Genomic DNA, 22,268 nt, shown 5'->3' with positions numbered 1-22,268 from the left:
CTCTTTTTACACACTTTTACAATGCGATTTTGTATTTATATAAAAACTTGGTGGTGATTTTATTTGATGCGAAAACTCTACTCAATTATTTTGATATGTTGAATGGCGTTTTAGCTGAGCTCCGTACAAAAGGCTGCAAAACTCCTTTGTTCTCTCTGTAGTTGACAGTAAGTTTCTACATTTTGGGTAATGTAAAGCCTCTGTAAAAAAATACGTTTCGGAATTAGCATAACTGTAAGTTCTCTAACAATGACAAATCACGGTATAGTCACTGTTCCCCCAATGTGCTTCCATTGAGGAAACTTTATCCTCCTACACGAGAATGAATATGGGAAACTTAGTATTCATAGTCCAGCGCATAATAGGTATTTGGATGCAGCAACCCCAAACTCATAGAAAGTTCTCCTATCGATTGCGCATTTACTAATGTCATTTATTTGTTTCAGGCGCAGCGACTTTTTGGGATGTTCGTCGTTCACAATCAAGAATGTTATTAAAAAGGTACAGTTTATGTTATATCTTAATCCTCCATAAATTTAGCTTCCAATTCTTATCTACTACGCGTAACAGTTTAGCGCGGATTATTTTGTCTCTGATACAGCAGAATGGTTTTAGGGATTTGATTCGTTCCCCTTTACTTTCGCTTACTCTAGTAGGGTGAACTAAACGCCCTTTCTTTTATAGGAGATTAGCGGTTCATTTCACCTACTACCGCTCACAACGGGTCGAACTCAGAATGTTCCCGTTCCAAAAGAAAATATCAAATTAGCCCAATCTTTCGCGTCGACCAATAACGAATCGTACGAAATAATAATGAGCGAAACGACGAACGACGAAATCATGAGCATCGACGATATTGACGGCGGCTGCGATAATATACGGAAAACAAATTCGGCTTTAATGAACCAGCATCAGAAGGATGCGGACGAAAATTTATTTTTGCGATATTTAGAGTTAGATCCGACGGAAGGTCCCGACGCCATACCGGCGGCGCTGCAGCGAAAGGCCACCGGAAATAAAAACGGTCGTACGCCGTTTACTACGACAAAAAAATTAATTAAGGTTCCCAAATCGGGTTTCGGTTTTTCCGTTGTTTGGACGCATCCTCCGCGCATTGAAAGGGTTGAAAAAGGGTTGCCCGCAGATAAAGCCGGAATTCTACCTGGGGATTATATTATCTTCGTCGATAAGCACAACGTCGTTACCATGCCAGAAATCGACATCTTGAATTTAATTAGGTGAGTATTTCGGGCTTTCATACATGACGGCACACTAATGGGTCTTTAAGGTCTTACGGCAACCAGGTTACTCTGGAGATGTTTAGGCGGAACGTATCCAGAAACGGTTCGATGGTTAGCGTACGGCCCGCTCCCGTACCTTGCGCCCTTCCGATCGTCCAAAACCAACATCGTCCCTCTACGGCCGAATCGGTTAACACGGCCTCGGCGGCGGAGTGCAGCAAAAAAAGGCTAAATCTACCGCAAGTCACCTTTAATGCGGAGGTTGGTAGTGGAGTCTTAGTGTAAACACGCCTTAAAGTCATATTTTGTTTTGGCCAGTACTGTAAATTGTAAGCTTGTGAAATCTGGGTATTTAGTTTAGTTGCTGTTAGACGGTTATTGTTTTTTTAATTATTTATTAACTTATTTTGAAAAAGAAATTGCTGTACTATTTTGTTAAGTTGTGTTCTGTTTGTCAATCGCCATTAAAAAGTGAATGTACCTGTTAATTTATAGTTTTTTTTACTTTATTTGTTGCAGGTAGCTAATAAAGCATGTTTGTTTGGTAGATATTTGTTCTTTATGGCTCGAAAACCATTTTTTTTTCAAAAATTACATAAAAGTAGAAGTTAAATTAGCCATAATTATCGCTAAGGGTTGAAGAATTGGAAACTAGAAGCAATCGGGTATTCTTAATGCTTCCCTGCAAGGTAAAAGCCCACTTTGATATCTTATTGTTTCCCAAACTTTGCTCAAACTAAGTAATTCATATAATATCGATGTCTTTCGATAAGATCCACCAACATTGCGCTTCTCGTGAGGATACCTACCCAAATATAGAAAGGGCAAGGTTAAACTTGTTGCGCTGTTAACATTTCCCACATCACGCAATATTATCCTTCCCAATAAAAACTTCGATGATAATTATGTACGTAAATATGATCATGTTTTCACAATTCGAAAAATGCGTAGTTAAAGTTATACGTGCAAGAAAAGGGAGGAACGTGGTAAACGTCTACGATAACCATCAAATTTACCTGCCCCAACATGGCTGCGTATGACTAATTACTGACGTTCACGAACTTTGATTTGAATAGATGATTTGGTAATCTACCCGGCTTGATTTAGGCGCATTGCTAATTGGATTTTTTCAAGCTTCTTATAATTGAAAATAAACACGACCTTCATGTTAACATTTCAAATTGAATTAAGGGCGAAATTGAATTTTAAATCGATTTGTGATTTAACGTTGGAAAATGGGGCGGATTTGCTATTATTAATAGCACTGTACTAAGCACCTATTTCATATTCATTTCTTAACGTTTGCGTGCTACATTTGCTGTGAAGGGGTTGTTTGGAGGTTGAGACGTTTGGAAATAGTTTTGTAATAATTGCGACAAGTATAATGTAATAATCTCTGTGTATAATCTACCCTGCAGCCATACAGAGTACAGGATGGCGCATTGGAAACAAAGCCTCGAACAAAGCTACTTTTGGACGAAAAACGCTTCCGATATGTATGTTAATTTTAGATTTGTGATATAACCCACTTAGAAATCCTTCAGGGCTAGTAGACCGGGAGATGGTGACACTTTTTCTGGTGTGATTTACTACAAGTATGGCGACCATTCAAAGGTTTAATTAAGTACACCTGAAAACGAAAATGGCGCTAACTCCCTGGGAGTGGGGCCGTTATTGCGTGACGACTGTTTAAACATATCGGAAAATTTAATGATTTTGGACAATTTGCTACACAAAATTCTTTGCATTTTCCAGTAGTCGGTGACAAAACAAATTGCGGAAACGAAATGCCATACTTTTCTGGTGGCCCTCCATACTAATTTAAATATGTCCATTGTTTTTTTTTTGTGGAAAACAGTCAATGCAAATTTTGGCGGCTTAACGATAGTTTTTGGCAAAAACGCTCGAACATGTAAATTTTTCGGGTTCTGAGGGAGATATCTAAATTAAATAATACTATTTACATAACTTCAACCCTGAGATGGGGGTGAATTTCATTCGAGAAATTTTAAATAGAAAGGAGAGGTAAACGTTAATATAATAATATAATAATAATATAATAATAATATTTATTATACCGTTATCCGTGTGGGTACACTTACGGTCGTCATTGGAAAAAAAAATATTACGAACAAAATACAAAGGTACATTCAGAGACTAACTAACAGAGGAGGATAACAGAGTACAATTTTACATATTACATCGCATAACAGTTTTTCATTAACTCTTCCTGACAATAAAAAGCATGTTTTGAAAGAAATGTTTTGAGGCGTGACTTAAGAGCTCCAATGGGCATAGATCTTATCTTATTAGGAAGGCTGTTGTAAAGAAGTTGAGATTGGTGGACTACACCATCCTGTGTTTTTGAAAACCTGCAGTACTTAGTTCGAATGTTATGCTTAAGCCTAGTATCGTGATCGTGTACGTTACATTGTTTTTTTGCCATTGATAAGTTCTGCTTAGCATAACAAATTGCTTCGAAAATGAACATGCAAGGAAAGGAAAGAATGTTCAGTTCAATAAAAGCCTTCTTGCAATCCTCCCTGTATTTCAACCCAGCTATAATTCTGATGGCTCGGCGCTGCAATCTAAACATGCATCGCCAATGTGAAGTACGTCCCCATGCTAATATTGCGTATAAGAGGATGCTTTGGATGAGAGCATAGTATGCTGTTTTGACAATCCTTGTTGATGTACTATTCCGCAATCGTAACATTAAAAAAATAGCTGTATTAATTTTTTTTGTTAGATGATCACAGTGGTAATTAAAATTTAATTTACTGTCTATCGTACAGCCCAATAATGACATTTTATTGGTAACAAGGACCTCAATTCCTCTTTTCAGGGTTAGCGGCATGATCACTGTCTTATCCGTATTGAGCATCAGGTTATTATCAGTGCACCATTTTGTAACGTGTTCAATGCTAATTTGAATTTGACGTTTCGCATAGTTGATATCAGGGCTGCTACACATCAAAGTAGCCAACATCAGCGGGTAGGGTCAAGGGCATGTCATTAATATAGATAAGAAACAATATGGGGCCAAGGATTGACCCTTGCGGCACACCATGTTTTATTGGCAGTCTATCAGATAGGGAGTGACCGTAACGTACGCATTGGTACCTATCGGTGACATATGATTTAACCAGCTGTGCACTGGTGTTGCCAAATTTGTAGGCTTCCTTGAGCTTATGCTCACTAAGATTTTATGAGACACACAATCAAAAGCCTTGGAGAGATCCACAAAGGCAGCAACCATGTGACGACCATCCTCAAAACATTCTAGTGCATTGTTGATAAAGGTAATAACTGCATCTGAAGTGCTTTTTCCCTTCCTAAAACCATATTGATGCCGATAAAACAGATTGTTTATTTCAAAAAAGCTTATAAGCTGTTTGTATAAGATCTTCTCTATGACTTTACTGAATATGGGTAAAATAGATATCGGTCGGTAGTTACTTACATTATTCATATCGTTGGAACCGTTTTTATACAGGGGAAGTACTAAAGCTACCTTCATTATATCTGGAAAGACTCCTGTGCCAATGATAGTATTGACTAACTTGGTTAGTGGGTAGACAAGGGAATTAATATTGAGTTTAATCAACTGAATGCTTAGACCGTAAATATCCCTGGAATGACTATTTCTCAGACTGGTTACTGCGTCGCGAATTTCAACTTGGGATACATTTTTAAAATCAAAGGTCGTATGAGAGGAGTTTAGTTTACAATAGTTCATGGAGTCGGTGTTCCTACTGGGTAAATTGGCTAAAATGTTGTCTACGATATTAGCAAAATACATATTAAATTCATTGCAAGATAAATTGGATTGAGGTACAATATTACAATTTCGTTGTGAATTGATTACTGTCCACATCGCTTTAGTGGGATTGCAGGAGTTTTTAATAAACGTATCATTTGCTTTCATTTTAGCCGATCTTATTTCCTTTTTATAAGTTAAAGATAAGGATTTCTTTAGGTCATAAAGGTTCTGAGAGCGGTACCTGTTATACAATTCACTAATGAGTTGTAAATGATCTCTTAAACGAGATAGGTTTTGCGAAAACCAGTTTACGACCTTGCCATCATTTTTTTTAGTTGTATTTCTAATTGGGAAACTAGCAATGTAAAAATCATAAATAATATCGTGAAAGTTCTTAAACGTACTATTAAAATTTTTGTGTTCTAGTTCGATACGCATGTTTATTCTGTTTTCATTTTATAAATCCGATCAGTAGTTCCAGAGAAAACTCGATTTAAATGGATTTGCAAAGCCACCTTCCCAACAATAACAATTATTCGAGAATATCACCTTCTATGTATCGCTCATCACAGTAATATGACGTTCCTTAATGTTGGTTATCATTGAATCAATAACATCTACTAACAATATCACCTTCTATGTATCGCTCATCACAGTAATATGACGTTCCTTAATGTTGGTTATCATTGAATCAATAACATCTACTAACAATGACAAATACATGTCTCCAGTCAGATTACCGGGAAAAAAAAATTTTTTAATAATAAAATAATCTCTCTGAAGTTCGTGCTAGTCCCAGTTATAGTGCAAAGATGTTTCAGGAAAACAAATTTTCGAGTATGAAGAGTATGGCGTATATATCATGGATCAAATTGGAGCATGAAGTTTCGGAAAATCCAAATGCCCAAGATTATTAACAAAAAATGACATCTTTGCGGCGGTATGGCGGCCCGTCGGAGCGGTGTGACAGGATGATTTTCGTGAATGACTGATTGAGGGCTGATGATGGTCATAAAAATATGAGCTTGTAGCAAAACACAAAAAAAAAAAACAATCGACACGTTCAAATTAGTATGGCGGGTCATTTTGTCACCGACTACCAGAAAATTCAAAGAATTTTGTGTAGCAAATTGTCCAAAATCATTAAATTTTCCGACATGTTTAAACAAAAGCCACGCAATAACGGCATCACTCGCAGGGACCATTTTCATTTTGAGGAGTATTTGATAAAACCTTTAAATGGTCGCTATACTTGTAGCAAAAAAGTGTCACCATCTCCTATAGTGACATGAATATCGTTGAAAAGCCATCCCTCCCTGAAGATCGGACACAAGGAGGTCTTAAACATACTTGCATATGCCATTAAGAAGATGTTCCTACGATCATTAGTAATGAAAATAAAAAAATTGATTCAAAAACACTCCCTTAAGGGAGGTTAGAAAAGAATTTACGTATCAATAAGTACTAGTAGTGAGGTCGCTTAATGAAAACATATTTACCAGCCGGATACAAGCACCAAATTTTACATGAAGCTTCCCGAGGCGCTAACGAACAATTTCCGAAGGATTACCACTTCTAGAGGTCACTGAGAATCCCTTTTATAAGGGTTCAAACTCCTGAAAATTGACATTTTGCCATTTTTCTCAATAATAATTATAATATTATTATTATTAAAAAAATTTGAGTGACATGTACTGTTTTAACGCGGATTTTTGCACATTAACTGCGATTGCGTGACCCCTTATTCTTAAAAGTGGTATTTTTATTGTATTTTGTATAAGCTACGGTATAATACTGTTCCTCAATTTTTGGTCATACGATATTCCATAATATGTTAGGTACATCGACCACTTGAATCATTTGCTAATCGTGATTATGTGTTCCCCTACAAATTTAATTTCATATACTTTAATTGTACGTCAGTTTTGTCAAAGCAATTTATTGTATCAACAATTATTTAAAAAACGCACGCCACTGTTAATGGTTTTCATATTTGTAGATTTTTGCGAATCTTTAATAATATTTAATACAATAAATTACTTGGATAAAACTAACAAAAGATTAACGTTTTTTTCAAAGCAAAGTAGTAAAATTATAAAGTTAATTACTACAACTACATCAGTTTTTTTTCTTAAGTTTGATTACGTAATATAATACGTTTTTGCGGTACGACATCCAACAAAATGTACTCTGCGCATGTAATGAAAACTAGTAGTTGCCATTAGAAAAAATATGTCCCCCTTCGCAATGTAAAAGTACGTCACTGAAAACAAATTTAAAGTATGCAGCGATAAAAAGCTTCTAGAAAAAAATGTTGTTTTGAATATATACATACTGTTCAATTTTCACCCTGTAGGTATATACAGGGTGGTGACTTGCGTAACGCATCATAGGGATTTCAATGTAAAATTCATAACATGCGATTATTGGCTCCCCAAATTATTTTAGAACAAAAATGTATTGAGGTTTTTTGTAGAAAAAATTTTTATACGTCAATCAACCGTATTAGTTTTCAATTTTTTGCATAATAAAGACGGAAAATTGGAAAAATAAAACCCCCATCTTTTTCAATAATCTGCGATGCCATGGAATTTTATAATACAAAAACTACGCCAATATCCGTCATGCCATGGAATGTCTGCTATAAAACAAATCAAATTCTATCAAAAAGTATTATATTTAGAACAGCGAATTCAACATAAAGAAAGACCAAATTACTAAAAACGGTTTCCTAATATAACAATTTACAATAAATGTTCGAATAAGTCACCATTAACTGCAAGACAGTAACCAAGTCGATCATAAAATTTATTTCGAACTGCTGCTAATTGATAACTGGATATCTTTTTGTTTTAGAAAATTCCATGGCATCGCAGATTATTGAAAAAGATGCGATTTATTTTTTTCCAATTTTCCGTCTTTATATGAAAAAAAATTGAAAACTAATACCGTAGTTTGGCTTAAAAAACTTTTTTCTACAAAAAACTTTAATACATTTTTGCTCTAAAATAATTTGGGGAGCCAATAATCGCATGTTATAAATTTTACATTGAAATTCCTATGATGCGTTACGCAAGTCACCACCCTGTATAGCTGTTTTTTAGGAGAAGCTAATAATCAAGTAAATAAAGTAAAATAATTCTTAAAAGCTCTTAATCTTCATGAACCAATTCTATTTCAATGATTTGCTATGATCGATTCTTCTTGGTCTCGTGCTCGTCCAGTCCGGTATACCAGCTCCTACCGCCTTGAGCCACTGATGTTTCCGTAAAGCGGATGTCAGGTTGCTGGATGAATCCCAGTGCGACCAATCGTGCTTTCCGTTTCTAGATGGAGCTATCAGAACGCAACTTGTTCCTTAGAACCACACGGAAATTTTTTCAAGGCGGTCGACCATCTCCCAGGGCTCTTTTTCGAGAATTGAAGTCATCTCATCGACGATTCATTCGTCAGACCCGCCCAAGGTTCTGTCCCACTTCGTTATTGTCCCCTGGAATAACATAATTATGCTACTCCTTTTAGTCGTCACCTTCTCTGGTCGACTAGGACATCTTCATGGGGTTCCTCAAGCCACAGGTCGTGCCACTGCACCCTCCTCGAGCATGTCGTCCAAAATATGACGGTAAGCTGTACAGCAACATATCGACAGGAGATCTGGATTGATCTCAATCTCCCATGCCGTTTAGCTTATCAACCGAATCGAAAAAACTGTTGAGTCCCCATTTTCTGCCATGTCTTGCAGCGCCAGACTTTTCAACAATGACCGGCCCGTCTCGACTTCTCCAAGTTTTAACCACATGTTGCACGAAGTAACACCTTGAGTAATAGCCATACAGCCACAATTTTAAAATTTTTAAATGAGCATCTTTCGCTCATGTATACTTTTAGATATTTAAACAGAGCTGGGCAGAATACTTTCAAAAAGTATTTGAATACTAAATAGTAAATACTTTACACAGATCAAAGGTATTTGAATACTAAATACTTTTACGTCCAGCACAAGTGAATACTAGATACAGATACATTGAAAAGTATTCGAATATTTGTCACTCAAATACATTAAAAATTTAAAATAGTATACTAGATAAAAGTCTTAATACTACTTAAAAATCAAGTTATACTTTGTATGGGGTTAGCTTTTTTTATATTTCTATTGTTATATACAAATTTAAGGGGAGTGAAAGCGTATTATTATTATTAAATTATTATATAGGAGGTACCTACCAGGACCTTTCTTATACCAGTTATATCCTTAAGAATACGCGTATCAGTCGTCGTGCACATGATACGTACGCCTTTCTGGAATTAATCCTAGCGATTTTGGAACAGATCCTTTTTTGACCATCCGTTTGTCCGTGTGCATGATAGTTGGTTTAGAAACGTGCGATCGCTTTGAAAATTGGTACACAATGGTCTTAAGGATATTGATATAAGGAAGGTTCCTATCGTTTTTAAGTTACGTGGACTATCGAGTCAAAAAGTTTCGTTCCAGGATCGTTCGGTATTCAGTTGTATCGGATTTTTATATTTGATTTTGTGACAATGGAAACTTTCCCTAAACATTTCTAAATTGTTCTCAAATATTTGAATAACTTAAAAGTACTGCCTTTTTTTGAGGCCGGAAAAAAAATTGTCTGAGATCGACCGGGAAAAAACATTTTCTTATAGAATTTGGCCTGTAGAATTCATAATTTCAAACAGTTTGAAGATTGGGCTACTAGATCAAAAGTTACAGCCCTTTGAATTTTTTTTCGAAATTTGTTTTTTGTCCATAACTTTTGATTGAGAAGTCTGATCGAAAAAGTACGAATTGTTTTGGATTCTACGCACCAAAATTAATAAGAAAAAGTGTTTTCCCGAGAAATTTTGGTGCAGTCGATTTTTGGTAAAAAAGGAAGGTTATACACTGCCTTTTTTTGAGGCCCGAAAAAAAAATTGTCTCAGATCGACCCGGAAAAAAATTTTCTTATAGAATGTGGCCTGTAGAATCCATAATTTCAAACAGTTCCAAGATTGGGCTACTAGTTCAAAAGTTACAGCCCTTTGAATTTTCTTTCGAAATTGGTTTCTAGTCTATAACTTTTGATTGAGAAGTCTGATCGAAAAAGTACGAATTGTTTTGGATTCTACGCACCAAAATTAATAAGAAAAAGTGTTTTCCCGAGAAATTTTGGTGCAGTCGATTTTTGGTAAAAAAGGATGGTAATACACTGCCGTTTTTTGAGGCCCGAAAAAAAAATTGTCTCAGATCGACCCGGAAAAAAAATTTTCTTATAGAATGTGGCCTGTAAAATCCATAATTTCAATCAGTTTGAAGATGGGGCTACTACTTCAAAAGTTACAGCCCTTTGATTTTCTTTCGAAATTGGTTTCTAGTCTATAACTTTTGATTCAGAAGTCTGATCGAAAAAGTACGAATGGTTTTGGATTCTACGCACCAAAATTAATAAGAAAAAGTGTTTTCCCGAGAAATTTTGGTGCAGTCGATTTTTGGTGAAAAAGGAAGGTTAAGAATTCAAATACTGTGCGAAGTATTTGAATACTTCTCAAAGTATTCAAATACCTTGCGAAGTATTCGAATACTAAATATTTGTGAAAGTATTTGAGTTACAAATACAAATACTGCTTCCATAAAAGTATTTAATTACAAAGTATTTGAATAGTTTAAAGGATTTGAATACTAAAAAGTATTTACAAAAACGAATACTGCCCAGCTCTGTATTTAAATTATATCAAAAAAGATGGCTAATTTGTATCTATATATTTCAGACTAAAATATTATATAAAGGGTGTCGCAATAAGAGCGACGGTTTTTAGTTTTTCCAAAATACGCAATTTTTTGATGTGATGAAGATCTTTTTATTGCATTATAAGGTAGACATGTTTGATGTTTCGAATGAGTATGAGCAGAAACCTTCGTTCCTTTATAAAATGTTTGGGCTCTCCCATGAGCCACCTTTTAGATTATTTGATAACCAGTTTGGATATAATTTGATCTGATCTCGGTTCTCAAATTCTTTAATTTTATTCCTAGTTATCGATTCATTGGTGTTTTCCAAGTTTTTTCTTTTCATTACAGGGTGTTCCAATTTCACGTCTCACCGCGAAGACCTCGGTTACAAGTTCGTTAAATTGAAACAATGATCCTAACGATTTCGCATATTAAAAAAAGACCGTTTAGATTTCAATATTACTATATATAATTTTTTTAAATTTTGAAATACAACTGAATGTTGCAATTTTGAAATTTTCTTTTTACACCAACAATGGTAGAATTGGAAGCCATGACATTAGTAAAACACTTTTTAATTGACTGATTATGATTTTAACTAGATATCACAACGAAAAACAGAAACGGATTAAATTAAAAAAGAGAACTCCTACACTGGCACCGCTCTACAAAATACTCTAGACGCAAATTCTCCCGTAAATCAAGAGAACGCGACCTCTGACCTTTTCAAAAGTAATATCAACGAACTTATATTTCTAAAACAGGTTAACGCACTGTGCGTTTAATGTACCTAATTAATCAATAATTTGCTGACGACTCCACCACATTCTGTCTTATCCCTAGCTGAAAAGAGGAAAATTTCTGAACCTGGTTGTACATCTAACGTTACAAATATTAATTAGCAATTTAATTAGCAACATGCGCAAAAATTAAGGGATGAAAACAAATACATAATATATATTTTTTTTAAAGCATGTCTGGAAGTTTAGTGTTCTATCTTAACGATCGAACTTCTTCACTAACGGAAAAATGTTGGTTGGATTTGGATAGCTCATGATAATGCAGTTATAGTTGCTCTTCGCTAAGAAATGGAAATAAACTAAACTATAAAATCAATTGAATAAAGATTGTGCTAATATTCAACCCAATGGATCTCTAATTGGTATGGATCTGTCGAAACGCTATACATTTACTAAAATATTCGTATTCTGGTCTGCTTATGCCCAATTGGTTCTTCCCTTTTGGCATGTAAAAGCAAGAAGCTTTTATAAGTTCGCTTAGGTTTGGCGTTTGGTAGAAACTGCATTCCCAAACTGCATGTAGGATAATTGCACTTAATTTGAATGGAATTCACAAACGCAATAGATATTTTGACCCATTTTGGCCACGTATACCAAATGTAACGGTATCGAAATCGCATTACGTTTCAGAAACCACTACTGAACACAGAAGAAGCACGTAGAAAAGCGATGTACCAAGTTCTAGCAAAAGAGCAACAGTACACCGCCTCCCTACAGTTTGCAATTACCAGATTCGTCTCCGCTCTCGCTGAACGAAAAGACCTAATATCGCCGTTAGACCACCGACTCCTTTTTCAAAATTCGGAAGAGGTATCTGCCAACAATCTGAGTCAAGTTAAAATTGAAATTTCAGGTGCATCGTATCAGTGAGGAAATACTAGAGTGTCTAGTGCCGGAAGATGGCGAACCCCAGATACACCTTTTACTAAAAGTCTACCATTCGAAGCTATCGGATATTATAACGTCATACAAACGCTACTGTTCCGGTATTAAAAAGGCGGATTGCATTTTAGTAAACAAAACTCGAAATTCCAATTCGGACTTCGTACGATTTTTACAAACGCCTGCGGTACCGCGAAGAAGACCCGACATTACTTCCTTTATACATAAACCCCTAGAACATTATCGCGAGATTTTAAAGTTGTTCAACGTCATTTTAAGTCAGACCAAAGCGAACCATGACGAGTATGCTCTCATTAGTAAAATTGTTCAGGATTTGCAGGTGACAACTTAGAATTGTTGGTGGTGATGAGACTGTGGTGAGTTCTTTTAGATAGCCTATAGGGAGATGACGGCCGAGGCGGGACTGATGGAGCCGGTTGGGGAAGGTAGACCTCTACTATCCGTTCAAGATTTAGAAAATCGCCTTGTGTTCACCAAGTGCAAAGTAGGTTCGTACCACAAGAAAAACTGACTAACTCCTCTTTGCAGCCTTTCGTTTTAAGTAAACCGGGTAGGCAATGGATTTTTGGCGGTGATCTGGGTAGAGTAGAAGGAAGGAGCGTCAGACAGTATTGGACGTTGCTATTTAGCGATTTAATTTTGTTCGCCAAAGTGTCGAGGGATAGGGTTTTGTTTATAATTGAAGATCCGCTTCCATTGGTGCATATAACTGATTTACTCTTTAACGTTAGGAAAAAAGGTGAGTGAGCTATGGTAAGCCCGGTATAGTGCGGGAATCTGACCCTTTTTTAGCGAACGAATTTAGGTTAATAGTACACCCGGGTGGAACTGCGGCGAAAAGTCCGACGATACATTGCGGCCCGGATTTAACACGAACGCCGCGGAAAAGTTCGAATAAAAGGTGTATCGTACTAAGGGCCCCCACAACTGAACTGAAGGCTGTTTGGCAAAATTTGTTACAACGACAGATGTAAGTCTTTGATTAACTTTTTTGCACGCGTTTAGTACTACCATAGATGATACAGGAGTTGGTGATATAGTCGCCTTAGGTATTAGTGCCAAAAACCGTCAATATGTACTGGAATATTTTGTTGCTTACTATCCAAACAACAATAAGGATTTCTCCCAAATCATAATTTCTAAAATGTTGATAGCTGAAACGGATTCTCGTTTGGTACAGCGGATATTGGTCTAAAACAACATATTCCAATACGAATAGATAGGGAAATAGAGCTTAGAGAATCCGTATGTACGATTTGTGTGCAAACTTGAGCAAAACCTACATACGAAACCGCGAGTGACGGATTTTGAGTAAAAAGTAGTACTTATAGTGATGTTGTTATGCACGCAGCTGCCACGTTAACGCGGGCATGGAAGGCAGTTCATTTAGCAGCCCATTAGAGTCTCCGGACGTTCCGGTGACCTCATCCGTTGGCACCCTTCAATCGACAGAATCGCTGTCGATCCGTCGCCAGGTGCGTCTGTGTAGTGGTCAAAACAACCGACCATTAGAACCTCTTTGTTTGTCCGCACGAAAATGCTCCTCGCTTCCGCAATCTCCATTACCGGCCCAAAGCTCATTAACCAAAACTCCCGAAACGCCATCAGCTAACACAACCCCTTCACTGCTGTCCGAATATTCGCAAGCCTTCACTTCGCACTTCACATCAGAGAGCAGTCTTCTGCCTAAAACCCAGCTTTCGGAAGAACCTCACACCCCTTCCGCAATTTTAACGCCGTCGACTGATTTTGACGCTAGCTTTAAAGAAGATATCGATTATTCAAAATTCGACGAGGAACTGTTGGACATTGCAAATTTTGATTATGAATTCGGAAACCTTAATTTGTTGTAGCTTCATTTTTCGAAAGCAAAACCAAAGATCTATTTTTGTACAATTCAAAATTCTAACTGTGTTATCGATGTGATTCTTTAAACAGAAAAGATTACGATATATTTGTACCAATCGACTGTCTTACTTGTACCTTTAATCAATTTTTATACTACTATAGTTTTATTAATGCTAGTTAACCATAGTTGGCTTAGAATTATATTGTTATAAGTGTAAATGATAAATAAATCTTTTGTTTTTGATTCGAGTTTGTTTTTCTTATTAATAAGCGACGTTTTTCAGACTCCCCAATGCCTAAACGTAGAAAGCTGTGGCAAGCAAAAGCAGTTAGACGAAATAATAGAGCATAAATGTAAGCAGTTGGGAAAGTGTAGCAGTAGTACCAAAGGAAGCGCCATACACTTAGAGCAGTGGATGAAAGGTCAGTTGGGCAGAGACCAAACGCTCACACCCGAAGAGGAGTCTGATTGCGAAATATGGAGCGTGGACATGTTGCGGAGGCGAACGGAGGAGCTCATGATAAGTGACAACCGAAATTCGCCTAGGCATTGCGAAAGCAGGTGCGAGGAGCTTATTTTGTCAGATCACAGTCCGTCCAAGAGCACAAGCCCCGAAAGCCAGGTGAGCAGCTCAGTGTTCGATGTTCAGTGTTGTGTTATTCCTCCTTCCCTCATCTAGGTAACCGTTCGTTCAAGCCCGAATGCCAAAGAAACCGTGAGAGTATGCCAACAATGCCACAACACCTGCCGGACTAACCCTAACGCTCACAATTCCAATAACAACATTAACCATAGTAAGTGCACCGAATATAACAAAAATGCAATAAACCTCAATACAACGAACCTATACGAAGATAACATTATCTGTGATGAATTTGGACGTTTAATGCTAATGGGATTTAGTGCAGTTAATCCGGCCGCTAGTTTGGTAAAGCTTGATCCCTTTTCGCCTCTACCCAAAATATCAGTAGTCCCTCCAACGCCCGATACTCGTTCCGAATTTAGATATAGTGAGTCTGTATGTAGTAGAATATCGACGAGTCAGGTGAGATTGTCGGCGTACTGTCCCAAGAAGACCCCAATACCAATCCTACCTTCTTTTAGCTAAACAATAACGAATGTTCTCCCGACGATTCCCCCCAAGACGAAGAGCAGCCCTATCACTCGCTCAGCAGCTCTAACCCGACGCTTCGAAGGTTCGGTACCGTCTCGAGTCTGGAGCGCGTTGGTTCCGAGGAAACCGACGAAAACGACGAAGCCGAGACTTCAGAAAGTGAGGACGACGAAAGCATGGGCATCGACAATAGGGGATTTAATCCGCCGACAATTAGAGGGTGGACAGCACGTGCTGGTGCGTTCATGTCTGAGAAAATGGCGTTTTTTGAGAGATTGGGCGAGGACTATCGTGCTGGAACCGGGTTTTTTGAACGGTGAGTTGAATGTGATTTAAAAAAGTGAAACTGAGACTCGCTATAGTTACCTAAAATCGGGAGACAGTAAGGAAGAGAATGGCGAAGAAGACGAATGCGAAAACTCGGGTGCAACGTCCGGTGAGGAGATTTGGGGAACGCCAACAAGTGGAGATATGGACGATCCCTTGAGCTCAAATTACGACACAAAGCGTTCGGTTAGAGCTTAGGTTTTTAAGCATGTTGCATGCATGTAGAACTTAGTAAGTGTTTAAATGTGTTCTTAAGACCACCTGTACGTATGCAGCCTAATGGCGGATCATTATCTTCGGACAACGGCGACGATACCGAATTGATGATGGATGAGTTACTAATGACTCCTCCAATTGCAAGTGCCAATTTACGTGGACTACTTCCGCGAAGAACCTTAGAACCGTTAATGGAAGAAGATTCCGATACGTGTACGTCCTCTTCCTCGTCGCCAGACGGTTACACCCCTTCACCGCAACAGGTAACTAACGCTTTTTTCTATCAACGCATCATGCGGATGAAAAAATTATATAATGCGTTTAAAATGTGGGCAGGGCAACGGAACTGGCGATGTTGCTGACATTTGCTTGACTGCTGCGGAAGCTCCAAGGAGCATCCAAGAACAATCAAATACACCTGCAGTAGCATTTCCAGTCAAATCGACAACACCCAGAATTCTCCGATCGGACAGTTATCGGCACATAATCGAAGACGACGAAGACAACGCAAATTTTTTCAATCGTTTCAAATCAAATGCGAAAATTATAAATGTTGAAAGGATTCCAAGATCTCGAACCATTAAATTGTAAGTATCACTTTGAAATTATTATTTCTAAACAATATTCAACAAAACAATTAACAGAACCATCGAGAATAGCTTATAATTTAGACTAGACATAACACAAACGTATCAAAGGCGGAATTGACTGTAACGCAATTCGATTTGCTTATATGTACATATAACGACAGTTGTTCTAGAATGTGCTTAAAAAGCTTCGGAATGTTCTACAATAAACGCGTTTTTCCGGAAGGATTGCGTTACATCCGCTTTCGCTTTTTATCGTCGATGACTAATATTTCATGGAGCCTGGATGTCTATCTGGATTTCTGGAATATTCGCTACAATATCTCAAAAAATGAAAAACTTCGTGAGGCAGTTATGTCCATTTGTTGAACCTTTTTGGGTCTTAAGGATTCGAGAATGTATTTGTAACCATTGATGGATTCGATACCTACACCCCATTTACTATAGGATGTAATTCTCTTGCCATTCTAAGAAATTTTCTAAATCTAAATCCTGTAGGTAAATTTTCAAAATATCCGCACGGTGTCCTGTGTAGGTAATCCACTGGACCTCTACCCGAAAGTGACCTCCAGTAACATCTTCGTAGCTGGATGAATCTGCAGTTAATTGGAGTTGCGACCGCCTCTCGTCCTGTCAAATCACAACCTCCTTTTTTAGCCCATTTCCACAAAAATTTAAAAAATGCGCTATTGTAGCCACTTTGTCCATCCGTCTGTCCGTCCGTCTGGACGCTACCAGTTCTTTATCTTAATAGCTATCGTTCTACTATTTTCGCTATTTGGTTCGTTATGGTGCCGAGACTTGCACCAAGGAAGGAATTTTTTCTGCGTTTCTTATTAAAAAAATCTAGGGAGAAACAACTTTGAATTTTTGGTGTACACCCCTCTGAATTAATTTGAATTAACGTGAATTAATTACAATTAACGTGAATTAATTTGAATTATCGTGAATTAATTTGAATTATCGTGAATTAATTTGAATTATCGTGAATTAATTTGAATTATCGTGAATTCATTTGAATTAACGTTAATTAATTTGAATTAATTTGAATTAGCGTGAATTAACATGAATTAACGTAAATTAATTTGAATTTGAATGTTTCGTTTACACCAAAAATGATACTTATTCGTTTCTAAAAAATCATTTATTCCTGAAAAAATTGCCCATATAAATCCCAGAAAATTCACTTCAGAAAATTTGGTTGCGCTTAAAAAATCGCCCTTGATATGTTTCATCCTTAAAGGCTTGTTCCCGGAAAATTTCTCACTGGAGATATTCGCTATAGAAAAATTCTCATCCTGAAAGTGTAGCCTCGAAAAAATCACTATTGTGTTTGATCTTCAGACTTGTTCCCGGAAAATGTCTTCTGGGAAAATTCCCTATGGAAAAATTCGCTTCCGGAAAATGTAGGCTTGAAAAAGTCGCCTTGGGGATATGCGCATTGAAAAATTCTTTCCTGGAATAATTGTATAAACAATTTTTGTCTTGGAAATTTAGCCTCCAAAAAATCACCCTTGGAATATTTGACACGTCTCGCCCTGGAACAATTCGCTATGGAAAAATTCTTGTCCTGAAAATGTAAACACGATAAAATCATTGTTGGAAAACTTTTCCCTGGAATACTTGCGTGAAAAATTTGCCCCCAGAAAATTTAGTCTCGAAAAAATCTCCGTTGGAATATTTGACCCACAAACACTCGTTCTCACAACATTTGCCATGGAAAATTCATTTCTCGAAAATCGGCGATTCCTGTAAAAAAATCGCCCTTAGAAATCTCCTGAAAATTCGGTAGGAAAAATCGCCACTGGAATATTTGACCCCCCAAAACCCGAAAAAAATATACTAGACAAATTCGCTATGAAAAATCGCCTTTTTAAAATACTTCCGTGCAAGATTCAACCCGTAAATTCATACAGGGAATATTCGCCTCTTACGAATTTTCCTCCCGTAATATTTACGTGAAAATTTCACCCCCAACAATTTTCGGGAAGGTTCTTCCTGGAAAACTTCTTTCCTAAAAAATTCGCCTACCGAATAAAGTCGTCCTTGGAATATTTGACTCCCAAAAACTACAAAGAAAATTGTTCTGGGAACATTCGCTATGGAAAAATTGTCTTCCGAAAAATTTACCTACGGAAAATGTAGGCTCCTTAAAACATTCGTCCAGAAAAGGAAATTCATTTTACAGAAAATGTTGAAAAAATCATCTTTCGAATATTTGGTCCCCAAAAAATCGTCAAAGAAAAATTTGCGTTGGAAGTTTATGCTCTGAGATACTCGCCCCAGAAACTTGCGTGGAAAACTTGTCTCCAGAAACGTAAAAAATCGCCCTTGAATTAATGTTTGACCCACAAAAATTCTCCCCTCAAAATTCGTCTTGGGAATATTTGTCATGGAAAAATTCATTTCCAGAAGATTCGCATACGGAAAATTTAGCCTCCAACAAAATAGGCCTTGGAATATTTGGCAGTTAAAATCTCGTCTCCGAAAAATTCGCCTTAGGGAAATTCTCGTCTTGAAAATTCAAGATTGATAAAATTGCTCTTGGAAAATTTTTACCTGGTATACTTGTGTAAAAAATTTGTCGCCAGAAAAAATCCGCCGTTGAAATATTTTACTCGCAAACTCTAGTCCTGGTAAAAATTTGCCTTGGAAGAATTCTAGATGGAAACAACTTTGAATGTTTGGTGTACACCCCCCTGTGTTAATTTGAAGTTTGAACTAACTTGAATTAATTAGAATTAACGTGAATTAATTAGAATTAACGAGAATTAATGTCAATTAACGTGATTCAATTTGAATTAACGTAAATTAATTTGAATTAACGTGAATTATTTAGAATTAACGTGAATTATTTAGAATTAACGTGAATTAATTTGAATTTACAGGAATTAACTTGAATAAACGTGAATTAACATGCATTTACGTGAATTGTTTTGAATTAACATGAATTAATTTAAATTTGAATTTTTGGTGTACACCAAAAATGGTACTTGTTTCCCCCTAGAAAAAAATTATAGTAAAAAATCAATTTTTTCATGTACCATAATTTTACACTTTTGCCGTTTATTAACGATCCCCGAGATATAATTTTGTATTGTCTGTGTGTCTGTCTGTCGTCCATCTGTCTGCCCGTCCATCTGTCCGTATGTCCTTGTGCACGATAACTTTGGGCAAAAACGTTGGATCGCTTTGCAAATTGGTATACGCATGTTCTCAAGGATATAAGAAAGGTCGCTATTGTTTTTCAGCTACGTATCTTAAAATAATGATAACCTCTTTTGCGGACTTGAAATTAGTGTTTAAATGACACTATTAAAGTTAAATTATAATTCAGTTTAGGACAGGGCGTAAAGGAGCAGGATAGTCGTTGCCTATAGATAGCATGTAAAAATCAATCCGCAAACCAGAATTAGACATTCATTTCTGGACTGGATTAATTTTCGTCCTTCTATTTCTAATTATTTAAACCTTCTTTCTTAAATAATATACATATTGTTTTTCGTTTATGATCCATTTACCGAAATTGTAATTTTGAGCATACTTCACCCTCTGCACCTTTGCCAGTTTCTGTTATCCTTTCTCCTTTTCAATATTGAAATGTTTAACTTCCTTTATAGTAGTAGCTTACATTTGTCAATAGAACCAATCTCCAAATTATTTATTGCTTTGTTCTTGGACATGTTTTTAATTCTTTTTTTTTTACCACAACCTCAAATAAAAAATTCAAATTCTAGGACAAAGAATTCCCACAACTGATCGTCCCAAAAAAACTCGCCATAACGTTTAATTGGGCCTCTATTTTGTAAGATATGATAAAAAAAGTGCCTTTTATTTACGAGATGATTACAATACATGTTTGTAATCCAAAAGCCAAACCAGTAACGGAACTATTCTTTTCTTGGAAACGATGTGCTTATTGATATCGTACCTCTACAACATTTCCATATTTTATACAGTTTGGAAAAGTTCAGACAATAATACTGAATATAAAATCGCTTTGGCTCCCACATTTTATTCCGATTGTTCACGAAATGACTGCGATGAATAAAGATGGACTTCATTTCAACGGTGGAGATCGAGACCCCGCATACTCAATTTTAACTGCTGCAGTTTGAAGTACAGCCGTATCTTACATTCAATTTCTTTCAGATTTGAAATATTTTATGTGAAGAAAACCGATCGAAAAATTCACGAGTCATTTCCGGAAGGCGATCATTTAATTAAATTATTCAATAAAGAAGGAATGACCTCCGACGACGTTCCCACTTCATACTCGCAGAGGCCGATCACCAGCAGAATACCAAAGGTGAAAAATACGGCCCCGGCTATTTGACGTCATTTTGTTACTGTTTTTAGGACAAGCAGATGGACGGACGCTTTTGGAGGCAGTTAAGCAGAAGAAGAGGAAGTAAGAAATCGGACGCGACGGCCTAAGGAGTCAACTCGTAGTGTATTTTCCGCTCAATAAACGTGATAACAGTGCTTCAAGTTTGGTTTTTACAGTTTGCCTTAATAAACGAGAACTTGTGTAAATTTTTTGCATGAACTGGCGCTAAATAGAATTATATTTTCTAACTATATGCTTAAGACAGATTTCTACGATTCCAATTTGTTAACTATTAATTAATCTTTGTCTATCTCTGTTAAATTGAATAATTATTATGTGACTACGTTACGCCCTACGAATATTTTATGAGTGTGTAAATTGTAGTAGTTAACTGCAATTGAAATCAAAAATCATTCCGTCAGAACCTGATGTGATAAGATTCCATTTTATACTGTTATAAAAAATTTTAAATAAAAGCGGTAAGAACAATAATTGGGTGATTTATGAGCTTTGAGACGCTGTGCAATGTGAGGCTACCTGGTGATATTATGTGGTGATAAATTTATGCAAAAAAGTTACAAGTAGCGATTGTCCAACTCATTAATTAAAGCAAACAGTGCAGTACATGCTGTCGTGTGCGCGGTGTATTGTGAGCTGAAAAAAAACAAGAAAATATTGCAAGCAGAAATGAAAAATAGAAGCAGGTGATTTGTTGCACCTGTTGCCCACGTCGTTTAGGACGTCGTTCATGATCTAAGCCTGCTACAAATAGTAATTGGAATCGGTATTAATTTTGTATATCCGCATCACACTTTACAATGCTACTATAGTTAACTTCGCCACCCCCTGAAGGATGTTTGGTATATTGATAACGCCAATCAAAAAGGATAACGTCTCCTGTACCAAACTTAATCAAATTTCAAAGCTAATAATACCAAAGAATCAGCTATTACCGGCATATTTCCTGCTCACCTGCCCGGTCTCTTACTGCTTTGTTCTTTACTCGTAATGCAACTGAATGGCTAATCACAAGGTGAGAAATTGTGGTCAGATTGCAAAAATAAAGGATCTTCACAGATTGCGGGGGGGTTTGGCTGGATTGTGAGAGATTACGGACACATACTCCTAATTTTTAGATGGTCATGCAAGCTTTTGGAGAAAAAAACGATGCAATTTTCGAAAAGTTTGTATCTGTGTGAAAATCAATTTCGCAGAAATTGGGTTTTTTAGTTAAACCGTCTCCGTCCATCCATTCTTCTTCTTCTTAAAAGTGCAAAATGAAAGCTTTTATCGGAGCTTTCATCACACGCATAATAAAAAAGAACACTGTTGTGTTGAAAATTGTTACTCAAAACGTAAGAATAATGGAGCCATCACTTGATGTACGAGTATTTAGGTATACATGGG

The 22,268-nt window shown here is 36.7% G+C and overlaps 1 protein-coding gene across 3 annotated transcripts in view; it reads left to right on the top strand.

Annotated features, from left to right (window-relative positions):
* Nucleotides 1-21,339, top strand: part of LOC116167013 — a 53,436-nt gene extending 32,097 nt beyond the window's left edge. Inside the window, exons 5-21 of one of the 3 annotated variants that reach the window (XM_031482247.1) lie at nucleotides 447-501; nucleotides 685-1,238; nucleotides 1,289-1,502; nucleotides 12,166-12,345; nucleotides 12,389-12,757; nucleotides 12,809-12,922; nucleotides 12,967-13,177; nucleotides 13,231-13,408; nucleotides 13,790-13,913; nucleotides 14,571-14,909; nucleotides 14,967-15,332; nucleotides 15,392-15,717; nucleotides 15,764-15,914; nucleotides 16,004-16,207; nucleotides 16,281-16,531; nucleotides 20,684-20,840; nucleotides 20,900-21,339. In XM_031482247.1, coding sequence (XP_031338107.1) covers nucleotides 447-501; nucleotides 685-1,238; nucleotides 1,289-1,502; nucleotides 12,166-12,345; nucleotides 12,389-12,757; nucleotides 12,809-12,922; nucleotides 12,967-13,177; nucleotides 13,231-13,408; nucleotides 13,790-13,913; nucleotides 14,571-14,909; nucleotides 14,967-15,332; nucleotides 15,392-15,717; nucleotides 15,764-15,914; nucleotides 16,004-16,207; nucleotides 16,281-16,531; nucleotides 20,684-20,840; nucleotides 20,900-20,968 — 3,862 coding nt within the window. In that variant the 3' untranslated portion in view covers nucleotides 20,969-21,339. Of the gene's footprint in view, nucleotides 1-446; nucleotides 502-684; nucleotides 1,239-1,288; nucleotides 1,503-12,165; nucleotides 12,346-12,388; nucleotides 12,758-12,808; nucleotides 12,923-12,966; nucleotides 13,178-13,230; nucleotides 13,409-13,789; nucleotides 13,914-14,570; nucleotides 14,910-14,966; nucleotides 15,333-15,391; nucleotides 15,718-15,763; nucleotides 15,915-16,003; nucleotides 16,208-16,276; nucleotides 16,532-20,683; nucleotides 20,841-20,890 lie in introns of those variants that run through there. The other 2 variants (XM_031482245.1, XM_031482248.1) reach the window with 2 other exon arrangements.
* The last annotated feature ends 929 nt before the right edge of the window (nucleotides 21,340-22,268 follow it).

The sequence above is a fragment of the Photinus pyralis genome, unplaced genomic scaffold (assembly GCF_008802855.1).
Source record: "Photinus pyralis isolate 1611_PpyrPB1 unplaced genomic scaffold, Ppyr1.3 Ppyr1.4_LG3b, whole genome shotgun sequence".
In the NCBI taxonomy this organism is placed as follows: domain Eukaryota; kingdom Metazoa; phylum Arthropoda; class Insecta; order Coleoptera; family Lampyridae; genus Photinus; species Photinus pyralis.
This window is presented reverse-complemented; position numbering and strand designations above follow the sequence as displayed.